At 61.0% G+C, this 24,428-nt stretch overlaps 2 protein-coding genes across 4 annotated transcripts in view; one reads left to right on the forward strand and one right to left on the reverse strand.

The window, feature by feature from the left end:
• The window catches only part of LOC149128232 (uncharacterized), a 62,093-nt gene extending 40,088 nt beyond the window's left edge, over nt 1-22,005 (forward strand). Inside the window, exon 6 of the mRNA XM_089323304.1 lies at nt 15,241-22,005. Within this exon, the coding sequence (XP_089179430.1) occupies nt 15,241-15,279 (39 nt within the window). The 3' untranslated portion in view covers nt 15,280-22,005. The remainder of the gene's footprint in view (nt 1-15,240) is intronic.
• Nucleotides 1-24,428, reverse strand: part of KCNQ1 (potassium voltage-gated channel subfamily Q member 1) — a 275,965-nt gene that overhangs the window by 113,576 nt on the left and 137,961 nt on the right. For all 3 annotated transcript variants that reach the window (XM_070058232.2, XM_070058305.2, XM_089306936.1), the window contains one exon: nt 22,340-22,460. In XM_070058232.2, the coding sequence (XP_069914333.2) occupies nt 22,340-22,460 (121 nt within the window). The remainder of the gene's footprint in view (nt 1-22,339; nt 22,461-24,428) is intronic.

Here is a 24,428-nt window from a genome sequence, read left to right on the forward strand (position 1 = left end):
AGATATGGCCAGCAGGTCTCCCCTGCACTTATCGCTTGATCACCTGTCCCGTCCTCGTGCACGGCCCTAGGGCTGAGATGCGGGTCAGAAGACGGGCCACTGCTCCAAGCCGTGCCATCCTCCCTCCCAGGGGTGGGCTCTTTCTGCCCCCTCACGCGCATCTTCCCAAGGCCACCTGATAAGCCTCCAGCTGGGGGCGGGGGGTATCCTGAGGGTGGCATCGAGTCCCAGGGCTGGTGGGAGAGATCTGTGCAGAGGCAGATAGGAGCATCCCCCAGGGCTGACTTCAAAGCCTCCTGCTGGGCCGCCGAGCTGCATCAAAGTCACCCGAGTTGGGGAGAGGCGGCCAGCTCCCGGCCACCTGCAGCTCTCCTCAGGGTCTCAAAGGCCTTCTTGCCAGACCAGGCGCCAGACCAGCCCGCTTCCAGGCCCAGGAGCTGCTGGAGGGAAGGGCAACTGGCCTTCAAAACCCTGTAGAGGTCTCCAGTCCAGGCCCTGGGGCCCCTCCTAGTGTGCTCGCTCTGCTGGGACGTGGGCCGGGTGCGCGCGTGTGTGCGTGTGTGCGTGTGTGCGTGGTGGTGGTAGGGAGTACGGGACGGCAGGGACAGCATGCAGCATCCAATGGCAGTCTGGAGTCAGGCTGCCCAGCTGCAGCTCAGTCTAGGTGTGCGGTGTGGCCCGGCGCACAGCAGCAGGCACCCTCGCGGAAGAGCGCCAGCCCTGGTCACGAGTGAGCCGTGGCCTGCGCGGTGATGCCGCAGAGCTGTGGCGCCGGCATGGGAGTGGGAGCCGCGGGCCTGTGCTCTCCTGTGGGCTTTCGGTGGCCAGGGGGAGGCCAGGGTCCCGTGCCTGCTCGAAGGGCCAGCAAGGGTGACGGGTACTGAACCCTCTGTTGGAAGTTCACCAGGCATGTGAGGACGACCCCTAGGCCTGGGTTCTCCAGACCCCTCATTTCCTTTGTCCAGACTGCCCGCCGGGTCCCCTGCTCCCCTCCAAGCTGCGACAGCTGGGAGAGAACGGCGCACACCTGGGAATCCAGGCAGGTCCTCTCCCGCCCTCCCTCGGGGAGCACTTGGCCAAGGCCAGGGGAACTGCATGGGGTCTTTCCACCTTGGCCTCCCTCTGCAACCCTGCCGGGTCCCCTGCCTGGCCCCAGCGGCACTAGTCCTGGTCTCAGTCGAGCGGAGCTGAGCGGTGCGCCTGTGTGAGCCCAGAGGGGCGCTGCCCCTCCCTCACGGGGGGACATCAAAGGGAAGCAGGAAGCAGCAGGCTGGCTGACCCCCAGCGGGTGGGAGAAGCGCGCCGGGCCAGCCCGGCCTGACTGCTGGGGATTTTCCATCCCACCAGGATTTCCGCAGGACACCACTACCAGGCCTTCGAGGCTCCTCAGGAGCCAGGCTTCGGGCAGGAGCCCACGGGGCCAGGGAGGGGGCTGGACTGGGTGGTTTGGGGGCGTGGCCAGGCACTGGAGGAGACCTCTGTCCTCAGTCTCCCCAGGAGTTGCTGGGTGCAAAGCCGAGACTGCAGGCCTGAGCCCAGCGGAACACTGCCGCTGAGACAGCATAGTGAGGGTCCTGAGAAAGGTGGGACAGGGACACCTCCTGACCATCAGGGTCACCAGAGTGGGCGTGCGTGGTGCATCCAGGCCAGGGCCTGCACAGCGGCCGGGATTAGCTGTGGTGCCTGCGTTTCCCCAGCAGAGCCTCTGCAAAGCGCCGGGCTGAGCGGCAGCACAGGGCAGGCCCAGCTGCCCGTCTTCCCCCCTCAGGAAGCCCAGGAATTCAGCAGCACTGAAGAGCTGAGAGGTGGGAGGGCCCGCGCGTGGCAGCAGCCGGGGACTCGAGTCTGGCCTGGGCTTCGGGCTGCTTTCTGTGCTGCGAGAAGGAAGCAGGCTTTAGCCCCTCCACTGGAGACCCTCCTCGGTAGGGTCACCCCAGGGTCCCGACCCTCCAGAGCGGGACTGCGGCATCCTGCCTCTGAGCTCCCGTTCCTGCCTCAGCAACACTGGGCATGGCCTCTGCCTTAATCTTAAGTTCCCCAGGATGGTGAAGCGGGGGTCCTCTGGGCCAGAGACCCTCATGGACCTGGCCCCACTGCTTTGGGGGTCTCGGCCGGTCACTGATAGACACACCCTGTGGTGTCCGGCTGGAGGCTAGCGCACTGCGTGTCCGCTGCTCGATGGAGGTGGGCAAGGGGTGCTGTCTGTGGTAGAGTCACTGCCCTGGCTACCTTTCTGCCTCAAACACGGGTTTGCCCCGCTAGCGCACACCTGCATTTGCCATGCTCCCAGTGTGACACACGGCTGCTCCCGCAGGTGCAGCGTCGCAGGCTCTGAGGAAGAGCAGGTGTGTCTGTGTGTCCTGGTCCGGCTCCGGGTGCCCTGGCTCTGCCGACAGCTAAGGGTGCATGCCCCTCCCTCAGGTTGGAGCTGGGGGACTGGCCAGGCTGTGCAGGATGTGGTCTGGGGCCTGCCTTCCCAGGGTGCTGGTGTGGGGCCCTTAGCTGTGTGCATCCCACAGCCAGGCTGCAACAGGCTCAGGAGGTAGGATGAACAGGTACCGCTGTGTCTTAGGAAGGCACAGAAAACCCCAGAAGTGAAGGGGTAATGTGGGGCAAAGGCCCACACCTACCCTCCACCCAGACCTGCTCCCCTGCCTCCTCAGAGTGTGGGAAGGGGTTCGAATGAGCCTGACTCTCCTGGGTGTGAGGGTGGGGTCTGGAGCACACAGGCCTTGCCCATGCCACCTAGCAGATGGATGGGAGAGGGGCCCGGACTTGGGCCAGCTGGCTCCCTACAGAACACAGGATTCTGCTGGTGTGGACATTGGTGGGTTGGGCCTGGGAAACCGTGTTCCCGGCGTGCCAGGAACGGCTCATCAGGGGAGGCCGTTCGTCCTGCCCCAGCCTCCATGACGCTTGTGTAGGCACAGAGTCAGAGCGCCCTCCATGGGGCCTCAGGCTCGTGTGGGCGCCTGTGTGGGCTCCTCCCTCAGGCCTGAGCGGGATGGCTCCAGCCAGCTGCCCTCCCACCTTGTGCTGTGGTCATCCTCGTGTCCTCTCATTGCCCTGTGGGACCAGCAGCCACTGATCCTGGGTGCAAGTGGCCTGTCCTAGGCTTGTAGACAAAGGCTTCCTGCTAAGGGAGGAACTCTGGCGAAAGGACACCCACAGACACCGCCGGTGAAGGGACACCCAGACACCGCCGGTGTCCCACCCACATGCCAGGCACATGGACGGATGTATGGAAGGGCTGTGCTGGGTGTGTGTGCGCTCGCCGAGCCCAAGTGATGGCGGACGGAAGGACGGGCGGACACTGTCCCTGTGTGAGCTCCTGCAGAGACGGCGCTGCACGGCACATCTCCTCAGCTGTAGCCCCAGACCCCCAAGGCCACCCAGTCCGTCCTGAGAGTCTGTAATCCCCGGAAGTTGTTCCAAGAGGCACAGGTGCTAAATTCTGCAAGCCCACGAGCAGGGATGGGAGGAAGTTGTGAACGAAAAGCAGCTGAGCCAGGAAAATGGAAGCTGTTCTGTTTCTCAGTCACTCAAGCAGTAAAAAGAGAAAGCATGTGAGCCACGCATGTGTGCCACGCACGCCAGTGTCCTCAGCGCGTGAGCCACGTGTGAGCCACGCACACCAGTGTCCTCAGTGCATGAGCCACGCGTGTGAGCCACGCACGCCAACGTCCTTTATGACCAGAGAGAAAGCAGCGCGTGAGCCACGCTTGTGAGCCACGCACGCCAACGTCCTTTATGACCAGAGAGAAAGCAGTGTGTGAGCCACGCGTGTGAGCCACGTACGCCAACGTCCTTTATGACCTAGGGAGCCTCTTCACAAGGCCTGAGTCTCAGGGTGCTCCCTGGAGGAGGCCCCTCACTGGATGGCCTGCAGCTGAGACAGCCAGGGAGGTGGGCCTTCCCTCCCCACTCCCGCTCCGGCAGACCCGGCCACGGCGAGCGCCAGCACAGGCAGCAAGCCTCTCGGCCAGGCTTGGCCTTGACTCGGCAAGCACATGGCCGGAAAGCCGGGCGAGGGCCCGGAGAAGGCGGCACCTCCTGTGGAAAGGGCAGGAGAGAGGCGCGGGTCAGCCAGAAAGTTCCGGAGCGAGGAGCGCGTTTTCAAACAGCAGAGCGTGCTGCCGGGGAGTCCGGGAACCGGTGCCCGGCCCCACTGGTCCTCCACGGCCTGGCGTGCTGGCAGTGAGCCCTCGTCCCTCACACACACACACACGGGCCACCCTACAAGAGAGACTCTAGGGACAAAAGTAGGGTCTCCCAGTGAGGCGACCGAGCCCCAGGGGCCACCTCTTGGCCCAGGCCCTGCGGGGTGCTATCCCGGTGAGCGTGAGCGCTGGTGGGAGAGGGTTCCCAACTGCTGTGCCAGTTAATGAATTATTTACTCTAAACAATGCCTTGATAAAGGGGGGACGGAGTTGCTGATGTTGATTACGGAGAGCCGGGGTTGCCAAGGAAAGTTTTCTAAATGGAAAGGAACAAAGGCAGGCACCTCTGTGCAAGGAGGAAACGTCAGAGCGCGTGCACTTCTGAGCACCGCGTGTTCGGGATCTGCCCACGCAGTGGAGGCTGGGGCATCGCGGTGCAGAGTAAGAGCAGCCCGCCCCAGAGGCCCCGCGGAGCCGGCCGAGAGCGAGAGCCAGGTAGCTAGCGGGCAGCCAGGCTTCCGCGCAGCCCCGCTGCAGTGGCACCCGCGGGTGAAGGGCCAGGCTGGTGCAGCGTGGGGCGTCTGCTCTGTGCACAAATCTCCACTTCTTCTCAGTAGCCGCGAGTGTTTACTCCAACTAAGCCCTCTGCATTAAGAAGTCAGCTTTTGATAGGAAACCCGTCGTCAAGGGAATCCTGGGCCATGCCTGCTGTTTTCCAGGCACCCATTCCTAGGGACAGTGGAGCCACCGGGCAGTCAGCCAGAGCTGTGCATATCAGTGGCGGGGCGGGGCAGGGGGCCGCGGTGCCTTGCATCTGGTTCTGCTCTTGTCAGCTGACGTGCCACTGCCCACACTCAGCGGTCAGGCTCCCGGGGACCTCAGCCACTTCCCTCGCTGCAGCCCATACCTGCTGTGCCTGAGCCCTCCCCAGGAACCTGCAGTCAGGAGCTGGTCTGTATCCAGGCTCCCCTCCCTCAGTTACTGAAGTCGAAGCCCTTGGGCCTTGGCTAATGAGGGCTAATGAGGCAGAACCAGGGCTGCCCGAGGCAGGGCAGGTGTCTGGACACGCAGTGGGTGGCAGAAAGATCCCTGGCTCCACTGTAGCACAGACCCCAGCGCCTCCCCAGGGGCCACCATTCTCTGGGAACACATGCTGCCCCCAAGCCTTGGTTTCTTGACCTACAAAAACTGAGACGGTTCCTTCCCCGCGAGGTCCCAGCAGGGTCACCAGAGTCCTGCACTTCCGGCGCCTGCATTCCTAGGATGGCATGGAGGGAAAGTGGAGCCCGCCTGGGAGTTCTCCCTGGGAGTGATCCTCTGTGCCTGGGGATTTTCTGGTGGACTCTGGACCGCAGCTGCTGTGCCCAGGGGGTGGGGACGTGGACGCTGGGGTGGGGTGGGGGCAGTGGGGCTGAATGAGCCTAAGAAGAGCTGTAAGGCCCTGTAGCACCCCCTCCCCGGCCCCCAAGCTCTGCCTCGGGCCGCCTGGGCCGAACACACCGCGGAGCCAGCACAAACCCTGACTCATCAGGCAGTCCCTGCTCTTCCCATCAAACGTTCACGGAGGGACCATGCTGGGCCCACACGGACTAAGTGCTGAAGATAACATGCGGGCAGCGCTGGCCATTTCCATCCTCATGGGCCTTCAGCGCCACTGAAGGAGACGGCCGGCCACGCCTTCGCCATGGTAAACACAGTCACACATTAAGACATCAGCCACTGAGGGAGGGTGTTCCCGCTTAGTCCTACAGGGCAGATGGCACCATCTAGGGAAGGGGAGAGCTTGGCCGGTTAAAACGGACAGCGAGAGAGAAGCGTCACGGAGCCGGGGCAGCTTCGGCAGACCCCTCCCTCCAGCTTGGTGCCCCTGGGCCCCAGGCTCAACCTAGACTGAGAATACTCCATGCGAAAAGCCGTCTACGTCACCTGAAGATTACTCTGTGGCCTGGAGGGGTATCCAGGGCCTCCTCTGCCCCCTGGGACTCCAGGGAGCCCTGCAGCGTGCCTGGTGCACGGGTAGCTGCACTGGTACTGACGCATGAGCAGACGTTTGGGCACACTGGCAGAAATCTGGTCTTTCAGGGCGCAGTACTGAATCTTCTCGTTTCCTGTAGCTCCTGGAGCCCAGCTGCCTCACACCCAGCTCAGCTCAGCCCGGCACTGGCTTGTGAAGGAGCCCAGGGGAGTTCCACACCGGAGGGCCCTTCACGGGAGACCCCCGGGGAGGCAGTGAGGGCAGGCTCCTTCCAGGCCACCTGGGCTTCCCCAGGGCTCCCCTTTCTTTGTCTGCAGCCATCCTAGCCCTCAATGCCGCCTTTATCTGGAGGAGGGGAGGGAGCTGCAAGGCGCAGATGCCGGGTCCCAGAGTGGGAGAGAGAGACAGAGCTGGGTGGGCTGGGGAGGGACCGGAGGACACTGGGAGGAAGCCGAGCTCTCGGAGCCTGTCCCAGGCAGGAGTTCCTCAGCCTCAGCCCTGGCATCCACGCCCCGAGGGGCTCAGCAGGTCCCTCTGTCCCACTCCGCCTCAACCAGAAGCAGTGTGAACAGGATCTTTTCCGAATCCTCTCAGTGTTCAGACATGAGTTGTGTATCAGAATTTTTTTCGCATTAGTTTGTTTGTTTGAACTTCTATTTTTAAATAATTACATCATTAGTTTCTTCTCGGAGCTAGAACTCCACTGATGTTCTAATCTGACAAGGCTGGCGTAAGAAAACACAAAGCTGTTTCACCTGTGATGCTCAGCACAAAAAATCATAGAAAACATTAGGAGATGGGGCCCACCGGCTTTAAACACCTGCACCTACACAGGAGGGTGAGGAGACACACAGCAGGCTGGCCGAGTCCCTGGGGAACTGTGCCCAAAGCTGACGCCCTGTATGATTCCTTTTACGTCACATGTTGTGGTGGCAAAATTAAAGAAATGAAGACAGATTAGCAGTTGCCAGGAGCCACAGTCAGGGTGGGGTGGCGCAGCAGGGAGACGTGGGGGCCCTGCAGGTGACACAGATGTCCTCCAGCTGTACTGTGGGTCCTGCCGGGGCGCCACAGTCTTGCAGGATGTGACCATGGGGCAGCCGGGCAAAGGCGCCCAGGTCTCTATTATTTCTTTTCTTTCTTTCTTTTTTTTTTTTTTTGACAGGCAGAGTGGATAGTGAGAGAGAGAGACAGAGAGAAAGGTCTTCCTTTGCCCTTGGTTCACCCTCCAATGGCCACTGCAGCCGGTGCACTGCGGCCAGCACACCACGCTTATCCGAAGCCAGGAGCCAGGTGCTTTTCCTGGTCTCCCATGCGGGTGCAGGGCCCAAGCACTTGGGCCATCCTCCACTGCACTCCCGGGCCACAGCAGAGAGCTGGCCTGGAAGAGGGGCAACCGGGACAGAATCTGGTGCCCCGACCCGGACTAGAACCCGGTGTGCCGGCATCACAGGCAGAGGATTAGCCTAGTGAGCCGCGGTGCTGGCCTCTATTCTTACCGCAGCTGCAACTCTGCAGTTATTGCAGCAGAAAAAGCTGATGAAAGAATTTTTTAAATGCATAAAAGCGGATTTTATCACATACTGAAACTAAGGTGGGGGACGTGTTCTATTTGATCTGAACAATGCATATAAACCACTTCTCTTTGTGGTTAGAAAAGGCCGATTCTTATTTCTGTAAAAAAGGCAGTTCTTCCTAATTTAATCTAAGTTGGCGAGGTTTCGATAGGAGATACCCACAGAATGCAGACGCTACACCGACTTTCCTTCTCACAGGCAGGCTGGTTGTCAAGCGACTGTGGAAACAGCCCCCGTGGCCTGTCACCATCTGGGAGAGCAACAGGCTGGCCCTACACCCTGTAGCCCTGGCCTGGTGGCCCCCGCTGTGTTTCCATCGCTAGCCACAGCGTCTGGACAAGAATGGCGAGAAAGACAACCGACTAGACCTTGTGCGGCGCATTTGTGTCTGTCGCTGCTTTCATGTCCGCCTTCCCATGGGCCTTGTCGGGTCACCCGTGAAGATGAACGCGTCCCACTGGTGCTGGGGACGCTGACTAAGGCGTTAACTGGTGCCTGATGGTGGGCGTCTCTCTGCCTGCTGATGTGCGATTCCTGTCACCCCGAGAACTCTAGGAGGAGGGCACTGTCACCCGCCGTTTACAGATGGGGGCCCTAGGACTGAGCGTAAGGGACTCCAAGGCTGGCAGGCAGGAAGTCGTGGCGGTGGGGCTTCAGCAAGGGCCACCGCCTCACCGGTCACTGAGCAGAGGGTGGGAGCCGCAGTGCTCAGGAGGGGTTTCACAGGGTGAGGCTGGGACAGGGACCCGGTGGTCGCGCCTCAGCAGGGAAGGGGAGCTGCTGTGTGTCACGTGGCGAGACCGTTCCGACCTGCATCCCTCTCTTCCCTCTCAGTGGTTGGGGTGGGGAGGGCTGGGCTGTTTGCTGTGCGCTCCGTTTCTGACTGCAGGTTTTGAAATCTCCTTGAATTAGGCTTCTTTTTCTCTTAGTCTCTATTTAGAGTTCCAAATTCGGTTTCCCTCAGACACCTTGAAAGCATGGCTGCCGGGGGTGAAGGGACCCCGGGGTCTGCCTGGTCCGCGAGCCCCGGGCCAGCGAGCGCTCGTGTTCCCGGACATCACGCGCGGCTGAGCTGAGGGCTCGGCTCGCACGCCCCGGCTTCCTGTCTAACTCAAGAGCTAAGCCAGTTTAAGTCTTTAGTGTTTAGATCTGGGGCCACACCATGAGTTCCCCTGGTTGACTGCATCGTGGAAATGAGCTTCCTGCCAGGGACTGTGAAGTAACCAGCGGCGAGGGTGGCCCCGCCACACCACTGCACCACGAAGTCACCGGCTGAGTGCCCTGCGCCCGCCCGTCGGGGGGCTCGCCTGGACACAAGCTACCGGGTCTGAACTGCGATAAGGGCTGTGTGTGAAGGCGGTGGGGATAAGACGCTGCGCCCTGAGATGCAGCGTCGCGTTAGACGAGGGGATAAACACCGCAGGTCGACTGGAGCGAGGGGCTCATTCCACCATGTGCAGCTGAAGCAATGAGTACAGTTCTGAAAGTGAGACGCAAAACGACAGAAGACACAAGAGATCACAAGCAACCTCAGCACTGGGACGGACTTCAAACACTGAAAACAAATGCCCGCATCAGCAAAAAACGAAGCTGACGATTTAAAATTTTAAAAATTCTGTAGCAGAGAAATATCATAGAAAAAGCTACCATTTCAAAGAAAAATTAGCAGAAAATATCTTTGACACATATGACAAAGTGCTGATAAGTTGGTAAGAAGACTTTCATAACAGCAATTTGATTTTTATAAATTAAACTATTTCCATTAAACTGTTTGCCATCTGATGAGAAGAAGCCCCGATCCTACTCAACAAGCACGCCTGTGCTGTGCGCAAGGGTGTAGATGGGTATGGGCTGCATTCGGCAGTATCTATCAAAATCGGAAATATTTTAATCCTGTTGGAAACGGGGAGAAAAACAGGACATCTTAAAGCGAATCCACTTAAAATGGAAACCAGACTTTTACGATGAACAGATCTGGCTGGGAACTCATCTTGAAAGTACCAGTCGGAGTGAGTGTGTTACTGTCGCCCTGTAGGGCAGTCAGAGCAGCAGCTCCGTCCTCGTACCCGAGGGGGCTCTGGGTCTCTGCTCCGCCCTGACAGAGGGCCTGCGCCCATTCTCCCTGGTGAGCTGCTCGGAGCGCTGACTGGGACTTCCTTTGCGTTGACAGCTGGCCTGACTCTGTCTGATCTCCATGGAGAGCCCTGGCTTTCCCTACCTCCATGAAATCCCCTGTCTTGGTAGGATTTAAAATTCCTTTTTATACAGTGATTTGCTTTGTGTGAGCACTACATTGTCTGTGCCCCTGGAAAGAGAGGGGTCAGCAGAGGTGCGAGCCGGGGTGGGGGTGCTTCAGGGGAAGCTGGTTTCGAAGGGGTCAGCTCTGCAGAGAACACACGGAGCACTGAGTGGCTATCCTACTGTCCTGGGCCAGGCGCTCCCCGAGAGCCAGGAAGCAGCTGAAGGCCTCCCCGCAGCCTGGCCCCACACGCTGGCCACCAGCCCGCTCCCCACAGCTGCTCTGAGGCCACCTCGTGCCCTCCAGCCACCGTGCACGTCATTGCTGGCCATTCCCTGCTGGTCTGAATGGTCATGGCGCCCTTGGAAGCACTCGCTGACGCGCCGTGCGTCAGCCTCGGCGGAGCCCTCCCCCCTCACCTGTGCCGGGTCTGCAGGCCCATGCGCTCGCCCTCAGCGGAACTGCCGCCAGAGGACCCCGGCCAGCCAGCTGAGTGCGCCGCGAGCGCGTCTCGTCCGGGGAAGCCGAGCCGTGGCTGCAGCAGAGGCCTGTGGGAGCAGTCACAGGAAGCAGCACTGTGCCACGCGGTTCAGAGCTGCCCCCGCCCACCACAGGCACCATCTACACCTGCACACGCTGCTCTGAACTTTTAAAAAGGCTGCTTAGACGCATATGGCACAGTGAATCAGACCGTGTGGGCAGCCCAGGAGGAAGGATGGCAAAGCATGTGAGCCCAGGCACAGGGAGGGCGACTCGGGAGGCAGGGGTCGGCGGGAGAGCCCAACTGCTCCCTCCAGTCTCCCTTCTGGAGTCTGAACTTGGTTCACTGTGCGTGCGTGTGTACCCTGTGTGGGGGCAGTGACTCCTCATGCGTGGCACTGTGTGGGGGACAGGCCACGCTAGCCTTCTGGCTGTCGTGTGGGGTGCTCTGGGGGCGTGGCCCCTCACATGTGGCACTGTGTGGGGGAAGGGGTGCTCTGGGGGCGTGGCTCCTCACACGTGGCGCTGTGTGGGGGAAGGGTGCTCTGGGGGCGTGGCTCCTCACACGTGGCGCTGTGTGGGGGAAGGGTGCTCTGGGGGTATGGCTCCTCACACATGGCACTGTGTGGGGGAAGGGTGCTCTGGGGGCGTGGCTCCTCACATGTAGCACTGTGTGGGGGAAGGGTGCTCTGGGGGCAGTGGCTCCTCACGTGTGGCGCTGTGTGGGGGAAGGGTGCTCTGGGGGCGTGGCACTGTGTGGGGGAAGGGGCACAGAGGCTTTGACAGGGAAAGGCACAGCGGGAGGAGGGGAGGCGCAGGCCTGCTCCAGCGCGGCCGGCCGCATCTGCAGAGCCTCGGCTCCTGAGAAGCGAGGCGCCACAGAGCTCTGACCGCGCTTGAGAGGAGGACAGGGCAGCGCTGCTCCGACTGCCGGCCCCACTCAGCGTTCACGTGTTCACAGAACTTCCGCATTTTCAGGTCATCTTGGATGAATGCAAACTGATCAGCAAGGTTTTTCCAGCAGATTTGTCTAACGCCGTTTTAGATGCGTGTCTATCGCATCTTCAGCCCTGCACTCGTGTTTTGTATTTTGAAAGCTCTGGTCTAGGGAGTGTGGTGAATTAGTCTTCCTTCACCTTTGAATGGAGCTGGCCTGGCTCTGGCTGTTGTGGGGAAGTGCCCCAGCGTGGGCCAGGAGAGACCCCGGTGTGTCCCCATCGGAGCACCACCCAGAGTGGGGGCGGCAGAGGGCAGCAGAGCTGGGGAGCCACCTACAGGCCTGCCCACTAGGAACATGCCTGCACGCAGCCGGTCCGGGGCTCTGCCCCTGGCATCTGCGTCCCCACCTGGGCTCTGGCAGAGAAGTGGGGCGGGAAGAAGCCGGCAGAGTGCCCACCACCGTAAGAGGAAAGGAAGAGCATCGGCCCGGCCGCCCAGAGCGAGGCCTGGAGAAGCCGCAGCTGGGCTGCAGGACGGCTCCGTCCGCAGGCGAGGTGCCCCGTCCGCAGGCGAGGTGCCCCGTCCGCAGGCGAGGTGCCCCGTCCGCAGGCGAGGTGCCCCGCCAGCGCCTTTCTTCCTGCTATCAGGGCGACAGCCTTCGCAGAGGCCAGCAGCTGGCGAGAGTCTCCAGGAAGCTGGTCTGGCTCTAGGCTGGGCTTGGGGCGACTTGAACGAGTTAAGTTCAGAAGGAAGGAGTCATCAGGAAAGGTTTAAGGTTCAACAAACTTTTCGAATTATTTTGCACAAAGTTCTGGCTTTTCCAATTCAGAGGCGTGTTTCGCTGTAACTGCTTCAAGCCAGAGTTGCAGAAGCAAGGAAGCGCATGCCTCAGACCACTCACTCAAGGCATCTGGCTCAGCAAGGACAGGCGCTGCAAGTGCCGCCCGCGCCTGGAACACTGGGGCCGTGTTCTCCCTCCGCCTGCGTGCCTCTTCCTCCCCCAGCCGCCACGGCCGTGTGTGCACACACGCGCACACACCTTCCCCGGGCAGGAAGCTGCTCTCTGCCAAGAGCGAATGGAATTCAGATTTCCAGAGGGTGTCCTTGGCCTCCAGCTCCATGGCCGCACGATGAAGAAAGGTCCTAGTGTGTGTGCGGGGGCTGGGCGAGAGGGGCCTCCATCTCTGCTCACGTCTCTCTGGGCCCCAAGAAAACCCACCACTGGCTGTGCTCTCCGCAGCCACACCCACCTCACGCTCATTCCTTCCCTTCCTGAGCCATCTGGGTGGCCCCAGCAACCAAGCCTGCACACCTCCCTCCCCACTGAGCAGGGGACCTAGGCCAGGCCCCCACAGAGCAGCCGTGGGGACACACGCGGGGGCTGCAGGCCAGGCCCGGAGCAGCCTGGGGCTGCTCTTGCCCCTGACAGAAGACACGGCCCCGTCTTGAGCCTGTGTCTGCTTCTAGAAGTCCCTCTTCATGTTGACCTCCTGTCACTCTGGCTGGGGCACAAGTAGGCCTAGGAATGTAGGACCTTCTCCCGCGAGGGGGGTCCTGACATCCCAGAAGAAAGGACTGTGTCATTCCCCCACCCCCACCTCCGTGCCCCCCACGGTCTGGCCTAGGCCTCCCCAGCCCTCAAACCTTGTATCCCCAAGAGTTAAACATTAACAGGAAAAGGCTGACACGGACCAGGTAAGTGAGTCAGGGCCGCGGTCAGCAGTCACGCTTAGCTTCTCTCTAGGCCTGCTAGCTGGGCTTCGGTGGACAGGGCGGATAAGCAACAGTGATGAGAGCGCACCTGTGGCCCTGCAGGGCGCCTGGCACCAGGCTGAAACCCCTAGGGCCTGACGCCTGGGCAGAGGACCGGCGCAGCCAAGGCCTAGCCAGGCTGCCCTCTGGCTGCTCCCTTGTTTCTAGTGAGACTGTTTTAAAACAGCTTGACCCTCCTAGCAGCCTGGTGGTTTCTCCTGAGATTCCTTGCACAGGCATGGGGACAGAGGGCTGGGCCTCCGAGCTGGGCCCTGCGGCCTCCCCGGGGCCTCAGGGTCCTCAGCTCATCTGTCCACTCTTGGGCTTTTGGCCCTGGCTCCAAGGCACATTCTGATTCTTTTGCTCGGGTCAGGAAGGGTCAGTACCCCACCCTGATGTTACCCACAAGGTCTCCCGGCTGAGCCATGATCTGAGAGGCCAGGTCCACGGTCCATGAGAGCAGCCCAGACTCCTAACCTAACACCTGACTGGACCTGCAGCGGCCTCAGCGGAGGGCCACTCCTCCCTGCGCCCCCGGGAGCCCTGTACGGGAAGGCCAGGGCTGTGTGTGCCGTGTGGTGCTCAGGCAAGTGTCCTGGGCAGCTACCAGGCTCGGGGCACCTGCTGAAGGGGACTGGCCACACCTGGCCACAGCCAGCGCAGGGTGCATGATGAGCAGGCCCCTCAGAGCCAGGCACTGGCGCCCAGCCTGGGCCAGGTCCTCTCACTGGTGGCCTCGGAGCCCCGTTTCTCTACCCTGTCCATCTCCTCACACTGACAGGGATGCGGTCCCCACCCACACCTGCTTCCTGACGCAGGACTCCGGCCAGTGATGGAGGCCCTGGGACCACTGCGGGAACTGACTGCAGGGAAGAGAGCTCTCAGAGCCCTGGAGCAGGCGGCTTTCCAGCCCGCGTCCCTGCCCACAGAATCCGCGGGGCTCGCCCAAGCTGGCGGCCAGCTCGCCCAAGCATCTCTTGCCAGAGGCCGCCTTGCCCCTACTCTTGCCACCGATGGCAGCCTGTGACATGTCGCTGCTCTACCAGGTACCTAGGAGCGCTCACAGGAAGCCTGCGCACCCAGCTGGTGGGGTTCACGGAGCAGTTAGACACACGCACACACACACACACACACACACAATCGAGTGTTGCAGACTGAAGGGGATTCAGTTTAATTGAACAAATCTAGACGTGAACCTGAAGAAAATACTGAAAAGCAAGCCTGCCTCCAAAATACCCAAGAGGGAGGATTAGCTGGGAAAAGAAAGGTCCCTGTGGGTGGAGGACAGCTGTCCACTTCAGACCAGGGCATTGGGGAGGACACTGGCCTGGGTGCACACCAGTCCGGGGCAGGGGACAGGCCTGGAATGCGCTCAGGACCTGAGCCGGAGGTCGAAGACCTTCCCTTTCCTCCTACCCTGGACAGCAGCCCAGCTGCCCGAGGAGTCGCAGTGGAGCCCAGAGAGGCGCTGCCTGCTGCTGCCCACCTCCCGCCAGGACCCAGCTTCCTGGGAGCAGTGGGCTCTGGCCCATAACCACAGCAAGGCTTAGGGACTCAGCTCGGGCATGGACCCTGAGTGTAAGTGAGTACATAGGGGTAGTTTTGCGCTCTCCAAACTGTCCTGCCTGCTACCGCACCTCTCAGGGACCCTCTGCCACCTCACAAAGCAGTCCTGCTCCCTGCCTCAGTTACCCCAGCAGGGAACCACAGGATACAGCTGTGGCCAGGGTTATTCTTTGGGCGCTGTGCAGTCTGACCTTGTATGAGGCCCAAGTCCCAGAAGAAAAATCAGGTAGAGACCAAATCACCCTTGAAAATCCCTTGAGTCATCTCTGAAAACAGCCCTTGTGTCTACCTCCACTAAGCTGATCCTGTGCCCAGGGAAGTGGGAGCAGCTGTGTGTGGGGTCCAGGGCCCTCTCCTCCAATTACTCCTGGTACCACCTTCAGAAGGAGCTTCTAGGGCTGTAGCCACATGGGAGAACAAGTTACTTATGTGAGAGAGCAAAGCCGACAGTGGGATGGGGCACAGCGGACTCTGCGTGCTATCTGTACCCTCATCCACTTCTGTCTCCACCGGTTAGTTCTCTTCTCTTCCAATAAGGCATGCCCTTCCCAGGTGGCACCCCGAGCCTTCCATGGAACCAGCCAGTCCTGACAAGACTCACAGCTGGACCTCCTGCTAGCCAGTCACTGCCAAGGCCATGTACACCTCAGGAAAAAAAGCCACCAAGCCTGTCGACACTGGGGCTGCACTTGGGATTATCTCTGTTGGGCTGCCACTGTGGTCCCTGGTCCTGTGCACGGCCTCCTTGCTGCTCGCGCGGCCTCAAGGCCGGGTGCTGATCTTGGCAGGATGACAGCACACTGTGGGGTCAGTGGTCTCTGTGTGGCACAGTCCCTGGCCTCTCCTGAGAACAGGAGGGTGGGCGCCGAGTTTTCACTGCCTCTCTGCGGGAGCCAAAGTGCCTCCTGAGCCCCGTCCCCACTTCCTTGAGGCTGTGGGTCAGGGATCTGTAACTCCTTTTGCCGACACCTAACTCCAGTCCGCCCTGGGGCCTGGACGTCTCAAGCTTCCAGGTACATCTTGTTGAGGACTGCATCTCGTGGCCCCCTCCTGTGATCTTGTTGGCACCCTATGGTAATGCATGCCCTAGGGCTGAAGATGTTCTCAGGCCACGGGCTCCCCCATCACAAGATGGCACTCTGCACGGCACTCCCAGGTCAGGTGTCTGGCCGGACAGCTGATCCATCTCCTCAAGAACTCGGCCCAACACTGAGTCAGGTCCCCAGGCTCACGGAGGCCGGGCGAGTGCCCCAGCCGCCCACAGGCAGGATGATGTGCTGCCCGCTGGCCAGGGCTTCCTGGCACATGGCCACGGCTTAGAGGACACACTGAGTCAACAGTGGATGAGGAGTACCCACGGAGCTGAGCTGCACGCCACCATCACCCCCAGGTGGGAGCACACAGGAGGAACCGGGCAGCCTGAGTGAAGACAGCCGCGGCAAGGCCGTGCTGTGGAACCAGACGCCTGGCAGGCCAGCCAGAGCAGCCTTCCTGGAGGCTGGCAAGCCATGAGACGGCCAAGCTCGTCACGAGGAAGAACCGGCGGGGGCTGTCCAGACCTGTCGGCGAACTCCTGTGGTAACAAGGTACGGTACCATCCAAAACGGACAGCTCAGATCCCAGCAGCAGAACCAAGCAGCGATCAGAAACAGCCGTGCCTCGACAGCAGGCCCACGCGCAACGGTGCCGGTGCCGCAGGGCGGCGGGAGAGCACGCTCTGCCCACTCAAGTGCTAGACGAACTGGATAACCAAGTGGGGGAGTGCACCCGGACCTCAGCCGCACATGGCTGTGAAAACCGCTCCAGAGGCCCTGCAGCTCTCCACGTGCAGGGGAGCCGGCGGAGCTGCAGAGCAGCCCACAGTGTCTGTGACCTTGGAGCCGTGAACGGTTCCGAAGTCGGACACAGGCAGCACTGCCCAGAGAGGAAGTGTTTGACCACATTAAGTGACGGCCTTCTGTTCAGGAGACGACGCCATCAGGGAGGACACAGGCGCTGTGCCGAGAGAGGCGGCGTGTACAGTCTCTCTGTCCTTGTGTGGCTGACACGTGACTCCCTCTCAGCGCATTCAGAAGGCGTGAAGATGCCAAGAGCCACAAATCAGGAAGAAAAGGTCCCCCAGCGTGAAACAGCGGAAGCCAGGGCCTTCCACGCAGGGTGAGCTCTGAAGCTCCACTTCATCAGCCTCGAGGTTGCCGGGAATGGAAGTCACCTTCGGATGCTGCCAGACGCCCACCAGCACGGCTGAAAAGGAACGCGTGCTCGCGAGGCCGCGGAGCCCCTGCAATGCTCGGGGCTGCCGTGCAGGCGGGCCGTACGCCCTGGAGACGGCAGAGCTCACCACGGGCAGCACCGGCGACCAGGGCCAGCAGTTGCACACCCAGATGTATTCTCCCCAGAAACACAGCTTCACGGTCCCCAGCAGTGGACGCAGCACGTTCTGAACACGAATGGCAACAACGCACAGTGAGGCCAAGCCAGGGACGGACGGACGGCCAGCAGGGAGCCCAGGAGCTAACGGGAGCCAGGGGTGGCAGCTCCGGGGGGTGTCCTGCGCGACTCCCTCTGCGTGAAGTTCACACGGGCAGCGCCAACCACGGCTGCCGGAAGCCAGGCTCTGGGTTATTCCCGGGGTGTCCACAAGTGTCTTCCTGGGGTCCTGCAGCTTCCCCTGGGTGCCGTTTACCTGGACCCCAGGGGGCAAAAATGCAGCCAGCCATGCACTTGAGACTTGTGTCCTAGTATGTGTGCTTTCCTCCTCACTGGAACCAGTCCCTGGCGTCTGACCTGAGGGCTGGACGGCCCAGGCCTGCAGAGGGACAGGGCCTCCTGCCCTCCCTCACCTGGGGGGTGTCCCTCGCGCCGCCTGACCAGGCCACCTTTGGCATGCTCCGGGGCTCAGGCAGAGCACCCAGGGGACCCATCTGCGACCCTCTAACCATCCAAAATGTTTCTGTGACAAAGCCGGTGCAGCGTGCCAGGTCACGGGGCCCTCCCGCGAGGCGGCTGCACGCCTCACCACATCCTCCCCTGCTGCCTGCCCGCTCGAGGGCTGAGCAGGGACACAGACCACAGGCCCTTACTGAGGACGGAAGCCCCCGCGCTGCTTTCTTCTGGACCCTCTGCCTAGCCAGTGCAGCCCCTCCCCCAGAGCTGTGGCCTCAGGACTTGGGTGGAGGGAGTGAAGCTCTAAGGTTAGGACCCCCGGAGCCACTGCCGCTGGGCCGGTGTGGGCCCCGAGCCAGACGGAGGGCCCTGACTCCCAGCCCTGCCTCTTTCCCACTGAGCCACTCCGCCTCGCCTGAAGTTAATCAGGAGACGAGCTTGAGCCTGGCTGGGGCTGTGCGGGGCTCTGCTGGGATCCTGTGACTCATGCAGCCCTGCACTCCCCTCCTCCCCCTGGCCCCGGGCAGGCTCCCATGGGGCTCCCCTGGCACCTCGCGCACACAGAGGTGGGCTGAGATCTCGCAGAAGACAAGGCTCTGGTCTGGGAAGACACACTGGCCTCGTCTGTGCTCGGCAGCCCCCCTTGGTGCTCCTGGATGGCCTCTCTAGTCCCTTCTCCCCACACTTCCTGGGCTGAGGAGCACGGGCACGCACGGGGCCTCAGTGCCTGGCGCCTCTGTTGTCTGGGGGGGTGGGCCCCAGACAACGCTGGTCCCACTCAGAGCACGCGGCCCCCTGGCCCCCAGAGCCAAACGCAGGGCCAGCCTTGTGACATTTGCCCCATCTTGAGGAGGCCTGGGCTGGCCCCGGCCTCGCTGACAAATGCAGAATTCAGGAGGCAGCAGCAGCGATGTGGACGAAAGCCAGGCCGCAGCGGCCTCACTGGAAAAGAGAAACTTGAACGTCTTGGCGTGAGATTCTGCAGGGTCCAGGAGAAAGTTGAAGACATGGAAATTCTAATTAACGCGCGCGGGGCTGGTTTTGCTCAAGGATTTGTGAAACTGTCATGTCACAAGAGGCCAGGCAGGCCTGTGCTCGCCGGGGAGGTGCACCAGTCACTAGTGGCACTCTGCAGCGCCCTGGCCCACATCCCCACTTTCCCTCGGCCTCTTCCACACTTCCTAGATGCAGCCTGGGGGCCCTGGCTCTCCCCCGCCCACCCTGGTCGGCACGGTGCCTCCACAGTGCTCCCCTGCAAAGACGGATGGGGTAGCCTCAGGGGCATTGGCTGGGCTGGCCCCATCTAACGCCACAACAGAAAAGACCAGCTCTCAGGGAGCGAGCATTCCAGCAGCCACCCAGCCAGGCCAGGCCAGGCCCAGTGGGCTCCCAGAGAGCCTGGCCCCGGAGGCCATCGTCTCTCCTGGGCACTCATGTGCAGACGTGTGTGATCCAGGCCATTCTGCCGGCTTGGGCGGGGCAGGGGAAGGGGAGGACCCCACAGCAACGTTCACAGCCTCCGGGGCTGCTTGGAGCGTCTTCCCAAGGTGACACTGGCACACGTCTCCAAGCTCAGTCCCCGAGGCCCCATGTCCCTGGCCTGCAGGGCACTCGTGGGAGGTGCCCTGCCTCTGCGGCATCTCCTCGGGCAGTGCATCTGGGTGGGAGAGGTGGTCCTGGGCCTGCTCTGCGCCTGGAGCTTTGTGGGGAGGGGGCCAGCGAGGGAAGATGTTAGGGGTGGTCCGTGCCCTCCTGGCAATTTGGGGAGATGGTACCGAGGCCCTGGGAGGCTGCGGGGAGCTGGGGTGGGCCACAGGGCTCCCCGAGGTGGGGATGACTGAGCAGACACTGGAAAGATGCATAGCAATGTGATGGCTGTGGATGAGTGCAGGGAGCATGCCAGAGGGTGGGGCACCACATGCAAGGCACGAGATGCCCTTCAACTGCTGCACCAGCGACCCCTGACCCTAACCAGGGCCAAGCCCCTGCCATGGTGTGGGTGCTCTCGGCCTTGCAGAGGTCTCCTGCCAGTGTCCCACAGCAGGGCTCTGGGCTCAGGGAGCAGGAGGTAGATATGAACCCTTCCCTCTAGGAAGGGAGGGTCAGTGTGAGGCCAAGGCCAGCTGCCCAGAGCTGTGCTAGGGCCTGGGGCCGTGCAGGGAGCTGCAGGGTTTGCGTGGCGGGCTGGGGGAGGGGCACAGACCGCTCTCCAGTGCCTGCATCTGGCCCACTTGCCAGCCACTCCTTAGCGGTGCCAAGCCTGCTCCCCAGCTTCTCACTGCTGCTCTGCCGCTGGCCAACAGGCCCCGGAAAGGGGCTTCGAGCAGCCGCAGGGGCCTTCCCGTAATCAAGGCTGCAGTGACCTCACCTCCCTGGGGCCCTGCGGTGGGGAGAGCTCGAGATGGAAACAAAATGTGTCTTTATTTATGCTTTTAATTTGAATTCTGGAACAGGCCCAGCATGGTGATACGTTCAACATCAGTAAAATGCTGAAGAAAATGGGTCTGTTTTTTAGCAGTTAGCTCCCGCCCACTCTGCCCTCTGCGAGACACCCGTGTCCAGCCCCGTCCCTTGCAAACACACCAGGCGTGTGCCTCTTTTCCCCACACGGGTCCTTGGGCCACAGGAGCTGTGTGCTGGCTCCAAGTGTCACCAGGTGGGCAGCAGAAGGCCTGGGCTCCCTTGCCCACAGGAGGCCGAGGCTCTGAGTAAACAGGGCAGCTGCCAGGGCCCGCTTTCTCCTCAAGGCCTGGCAGGGCACTTTATGCCGTGTCCTGTCTCCCTACAGGCTCCCCAGAGTGGGCAGCACACTGACTCCTGCACATCGGCTCACAGAACCCTCGTCCCCCTCACCCGGCCCCCACCTCAGCTCTCACCTGAGGGCCACCCCACCCTCAGGCTGGCTCCTGTTCAGTTACTGCTTTGGAAGGGCCAGCTCTGGGAAAGCCTGGGTGGGTTCCAGGGCAGGGACCTGGCTGTGTGAAGATGGGTCGCCTGTGGTCTACCCCAGTAGGCCCCCCAGCATTCCCGGGAGTGCTGACCTGGGAAGGCCCACAGAGCCTCGCTGGACAGTGGAACACAAGACCCATACAGGCAGAGAGCTTGGGCTGTCCAGGTGTTTCAGGTTCCATTACCTTGGAAAGGGGCACAGAACGGCATGATGCCCTGGGCCACACAGCCACACGGTCCTGGGGCAGTGGGCAGCTGCTGGCTCCAGGGAGCTTGCAGGGTGCTGATGCCAGCGTGGGCAGCCCATACCCGCCTCCAACGCACACACCCCAGGTGTCAAGGCAGTTTCGGGCCTGGCTAGGAGCCACATCAGTCCCCAGTTCTCCACATTCACCTGGGCTTCCTGCAGGGGCCTCCTAGGGCTAGGTGGACGGCGGGTTCTGGGCTGATTCTTTGGCGTCTGCTCCATGACTAAGAGAATGAACTCCAAGAGGAGGTGACTGGCCAGGAGAACAAGAATGGCCAGGCCAAGTAGTCCCGTGAGGTCTGGGTGGTGTCTGGGTGCAAACTGTGGGGCCTGTTGGGGTTCCCAGGCTTCCTGCCATCCCCCTGCCAAGTAGCTCCGAGGCTTATCCCGTGGTGGACAGGGCACAGCGGCTCAAGCCCACAGTGCCAGCCTGGTTCTGCCCTCCTGAATGGACCTGTAGATGCCCAGCCCATCTGTGTGGAGTTGGCTCCACGGCCCCATTCCTGGGGGTGTCCACCAAGCTGTGTCGCCTCTACTTTCCAGTTACAACTGGCTTCCCGTCTCCTGCTCCATCCTTGCTGGGAGCCTGGGAAGACCGCTGGCAGGTCCTGTCTGACCGGAGTCACACATCAAGGCTGCTTGGCCCTCCCCGGGATGGCCTTCTCGGGCCCCCTGACCACGCCAGCCTCTGGCTCCACGAGCAGCCTTCAGCCCTCTGCATCCCAGGGTCCTCCGGCACCCAGAGGCCAGCTCCACAGCTGGCTGGCAGCCTCCCCTGACCAAGGCACGCGCAGTCCAGGACGGCCTGAACCCAGAATCTGAGGAACAGAACCGACGGCGGAGACAAGGGGGGAGTCCAGCAAGGGACCTGAGAAGGGCTGCAGGTGGCGCGCACAGACGCTCGTCGAGGGGAGCTCCCTGCAGGGCGGCAGCAAACGAGCCCGCGTGCCCCACTGACCCCAGCACACAGCCGTCCCCGCTGGGTGCCCCTGCCGCAGGGGGGATCACAGCCTGGCTGGGCACCGATGACCGGCCTGGCGATGCCGTGGCGGCGGGGGAGGACGGGCATGCATCCCAGGCCAGCTGTGCCTCGGGGCAAGGCCAACTGGAAGGCGTGGAAAATCAGCCACTTGCTCCACCTGAAGGAGCCCCTGAGGACAGCAGTGGCAACTGGCAGACAGAAGCCGGCATCTGCCCCGTGGCTTTGGCCAGGGTTCCACTGGGAGACGCGAAAACACAACGTCGCCTCTTTCTGGGGAGCGGGCAAAGGGGCGTGCGAGAGAAAAATAACCTCAGACGCGCAGAGCACGGACGCAAGTGGAAAGCAATCAGTCTGCTTTCCCATAAATCAGAACAAGAGGACCCTGTTCCCAGCCGCGGGGGAATCCCCGCTCTCCTCCTTGCCTGGTGCCTGGGTGCTGGGGCTGGGCCCCGGTGGCCAGCGGCCCTGGCTTCCTGAGGCAGGTGATGGCTGGCAACCTCTGGGCAAGCAGACGGCGCCCTGGTTGGAAAGGACCCCTCCCCTGGTGCGAGGCTGCCCTGTGGCTGCCTGGGCACGCGGGCACTCACTGTGACACGTGGGTGATGGGGGCCAGCAGCGTCTCCCCTTCCAGATCCAGGTCCTCGGCGAAGCTGTTGGTTCTCAGGAACTGGGGCGTGCTCACTTCCAGCAGCGCGGGGCTCTTCCTCACTGTGGGCAAAGTGTGGGACATAGCAGGTTAGACCCAGGGTGTGCTAGAGTTCCCGTCAAGTGCCCTCCCCCACCAGCCACTGCCACGAGAAGGAGCCATGAGCTCGCACACCAAGTGATTTGTGGAGAGTGTGCCTGGAAGCTACAGCCCTGCTCAGCCGAGACTCAGTGGTCAAGGAAAACACAGGCCAGTGTAACTGGGCCTGGCCTGAGCTCAGGTTGCCCAGGCAAGATGGAGCACAGAAGGGAGGCAGGAAGAATGTGGCTGAGATTGTCCTGGAAAACAGTATTTGAAATGGATGCACGGGCTAACGGCAAAAGGACTGTCAGGATCCCTGTACTCTAGCTGGCAAGTTAGGGTCCTACCAGGAGGCGGGGAGGGGTGAGGGTGAACACTGTGGTCAGGGACATCGGGATGAGATGCGGTCAGCTCAGTACAGTGTTCACAGGGACACACACGTATGAACACTGGGCTACGTGCATGCACCTATGTCCTCGCTTTGCCCACTGAGAGGAGACAGAAGCCATGACACACCGGTGGCAAGGAGCACACCTAGTCCAGACGCTGTTTCTAAACACCGTTCATTCTCCAACGAAAGGAACGCTTCTGGCTAAACGGGGGACTCCAGGGCCAGGGCCACACAGCATGAGTGTGAAGGCTGGCGTCGTGCCAGGAAGGAAGGGGCTGCTAAAACATCAATGAAAAGGATGGATGACCAAGCCAATGACCAGAGCTGGAACAACTGGAGCAACGAAATAACCATAGTGTTGGACTGTAATGCAAAGATATTCCCAAGTCTATTCTGATAAAGTTTAAAGAGAGGACAGGGACAAATTTTTCTTACAGAAGAATTCCAAGTAAGTGTAGAAGGCATGAAGAAAATGGAAATGTACCAGCAGTAGTGTTTGCTACGGGAAATAGCCGTGGATGAATGCTAAAATTAGAAGACGAAAGTTTAGGGAGACACTTCAAAGTATCCCCCCACCCAGAACATGTTTTCATTGCTGTGGTGGTTTGAGCAAACGTGCACAGATTCTCTGATGCTTTCCTGCAGTGAGCTCCCCTCCCCTCGAGTTTTGGTTGGACTTAGTGACTTGCTTCGAAAGACTGGACCATGGAAAGGGAAAAACAGCAAATCGGTTACAGGGGAGGAACCCGTCCAGCATCATGCTAACCAATCAGGTCCAGGCTGACATCACTGATGACAAATTAAGTTGATGTCATGGAGTAGTGACAGGACACGATGAGAAAAATTAGCTCATCTTGGTGACTTTCTTCTTCCAAAGCATGAACCGTAGTCTAATCCTTTGAAATCACACAGACCCAGACTGAGTGACACCGACACTCAACCAGTGTTCTTCAGAAGTCATGAGGTCGTCTCAAGGGCACGAAGAAGGTGACTTGAAAAGCTGTCAGAGAGCAAGAGGAGATTACGGACACTGCTGCAAAAACAGAAGCCTGACTCTACCGTGGGGGTCACGAAGCACACGGCGTCGGGCACCTGGGGTCAGTGAGTGACCTGTCTCTGATCTGCACAACGCACCGTGCAAGCCGGCGACACGGAAGCAAGGACCCTGTGTCCCTCTCTTCCGTAACAAGACCAGACCCCGAATGCAGTGGAGCCTTACATATAAAGCTTTGATGACAACACTGAAGAGGACATAAGCACATGGAGAAGACTCAGCACTGGAGAGGTTCTCTCTCAATGTTAGTAAGTCTCTCCAAATCTCAGTGAAAGTCTCAGGCTGCACACGTGAGGCTCCTGACCAGATGATTCAAGAACTTACTTGGAAGCGCAAACAGCCAAGAACTGGCAGTATTCTTGGAGAACAGAGAGAGAACTTGATCTACCCGACATCAGGGCTTCTTCCAAAGCTGTCATCATTAGGCCAGCATGGTGCCGATGCAAACAGACACACGTGAGCCGACAGGACAGGACCAAGCATCGGGAAGTAGCCCCGGCCCTG

The sequence above is a fragment of the Oryctolagus cuniculus genome, chromosome 1 (assembly GCF_051225735.1).
Source record: "Oryctolagus cuniculus isolate XC-2025 breed Fujian yellow rabbit chromosome 1, ASM5122573v1, whole genome shotgun sequence".
NCBI classification, from domain to species: domain Eukaryota; kingdom Metazoa; phylum Chordata; class Mammalia; order Lagomorpha; family Leporidae; genus Oryctolagus; species Oryctolagus cuniculus.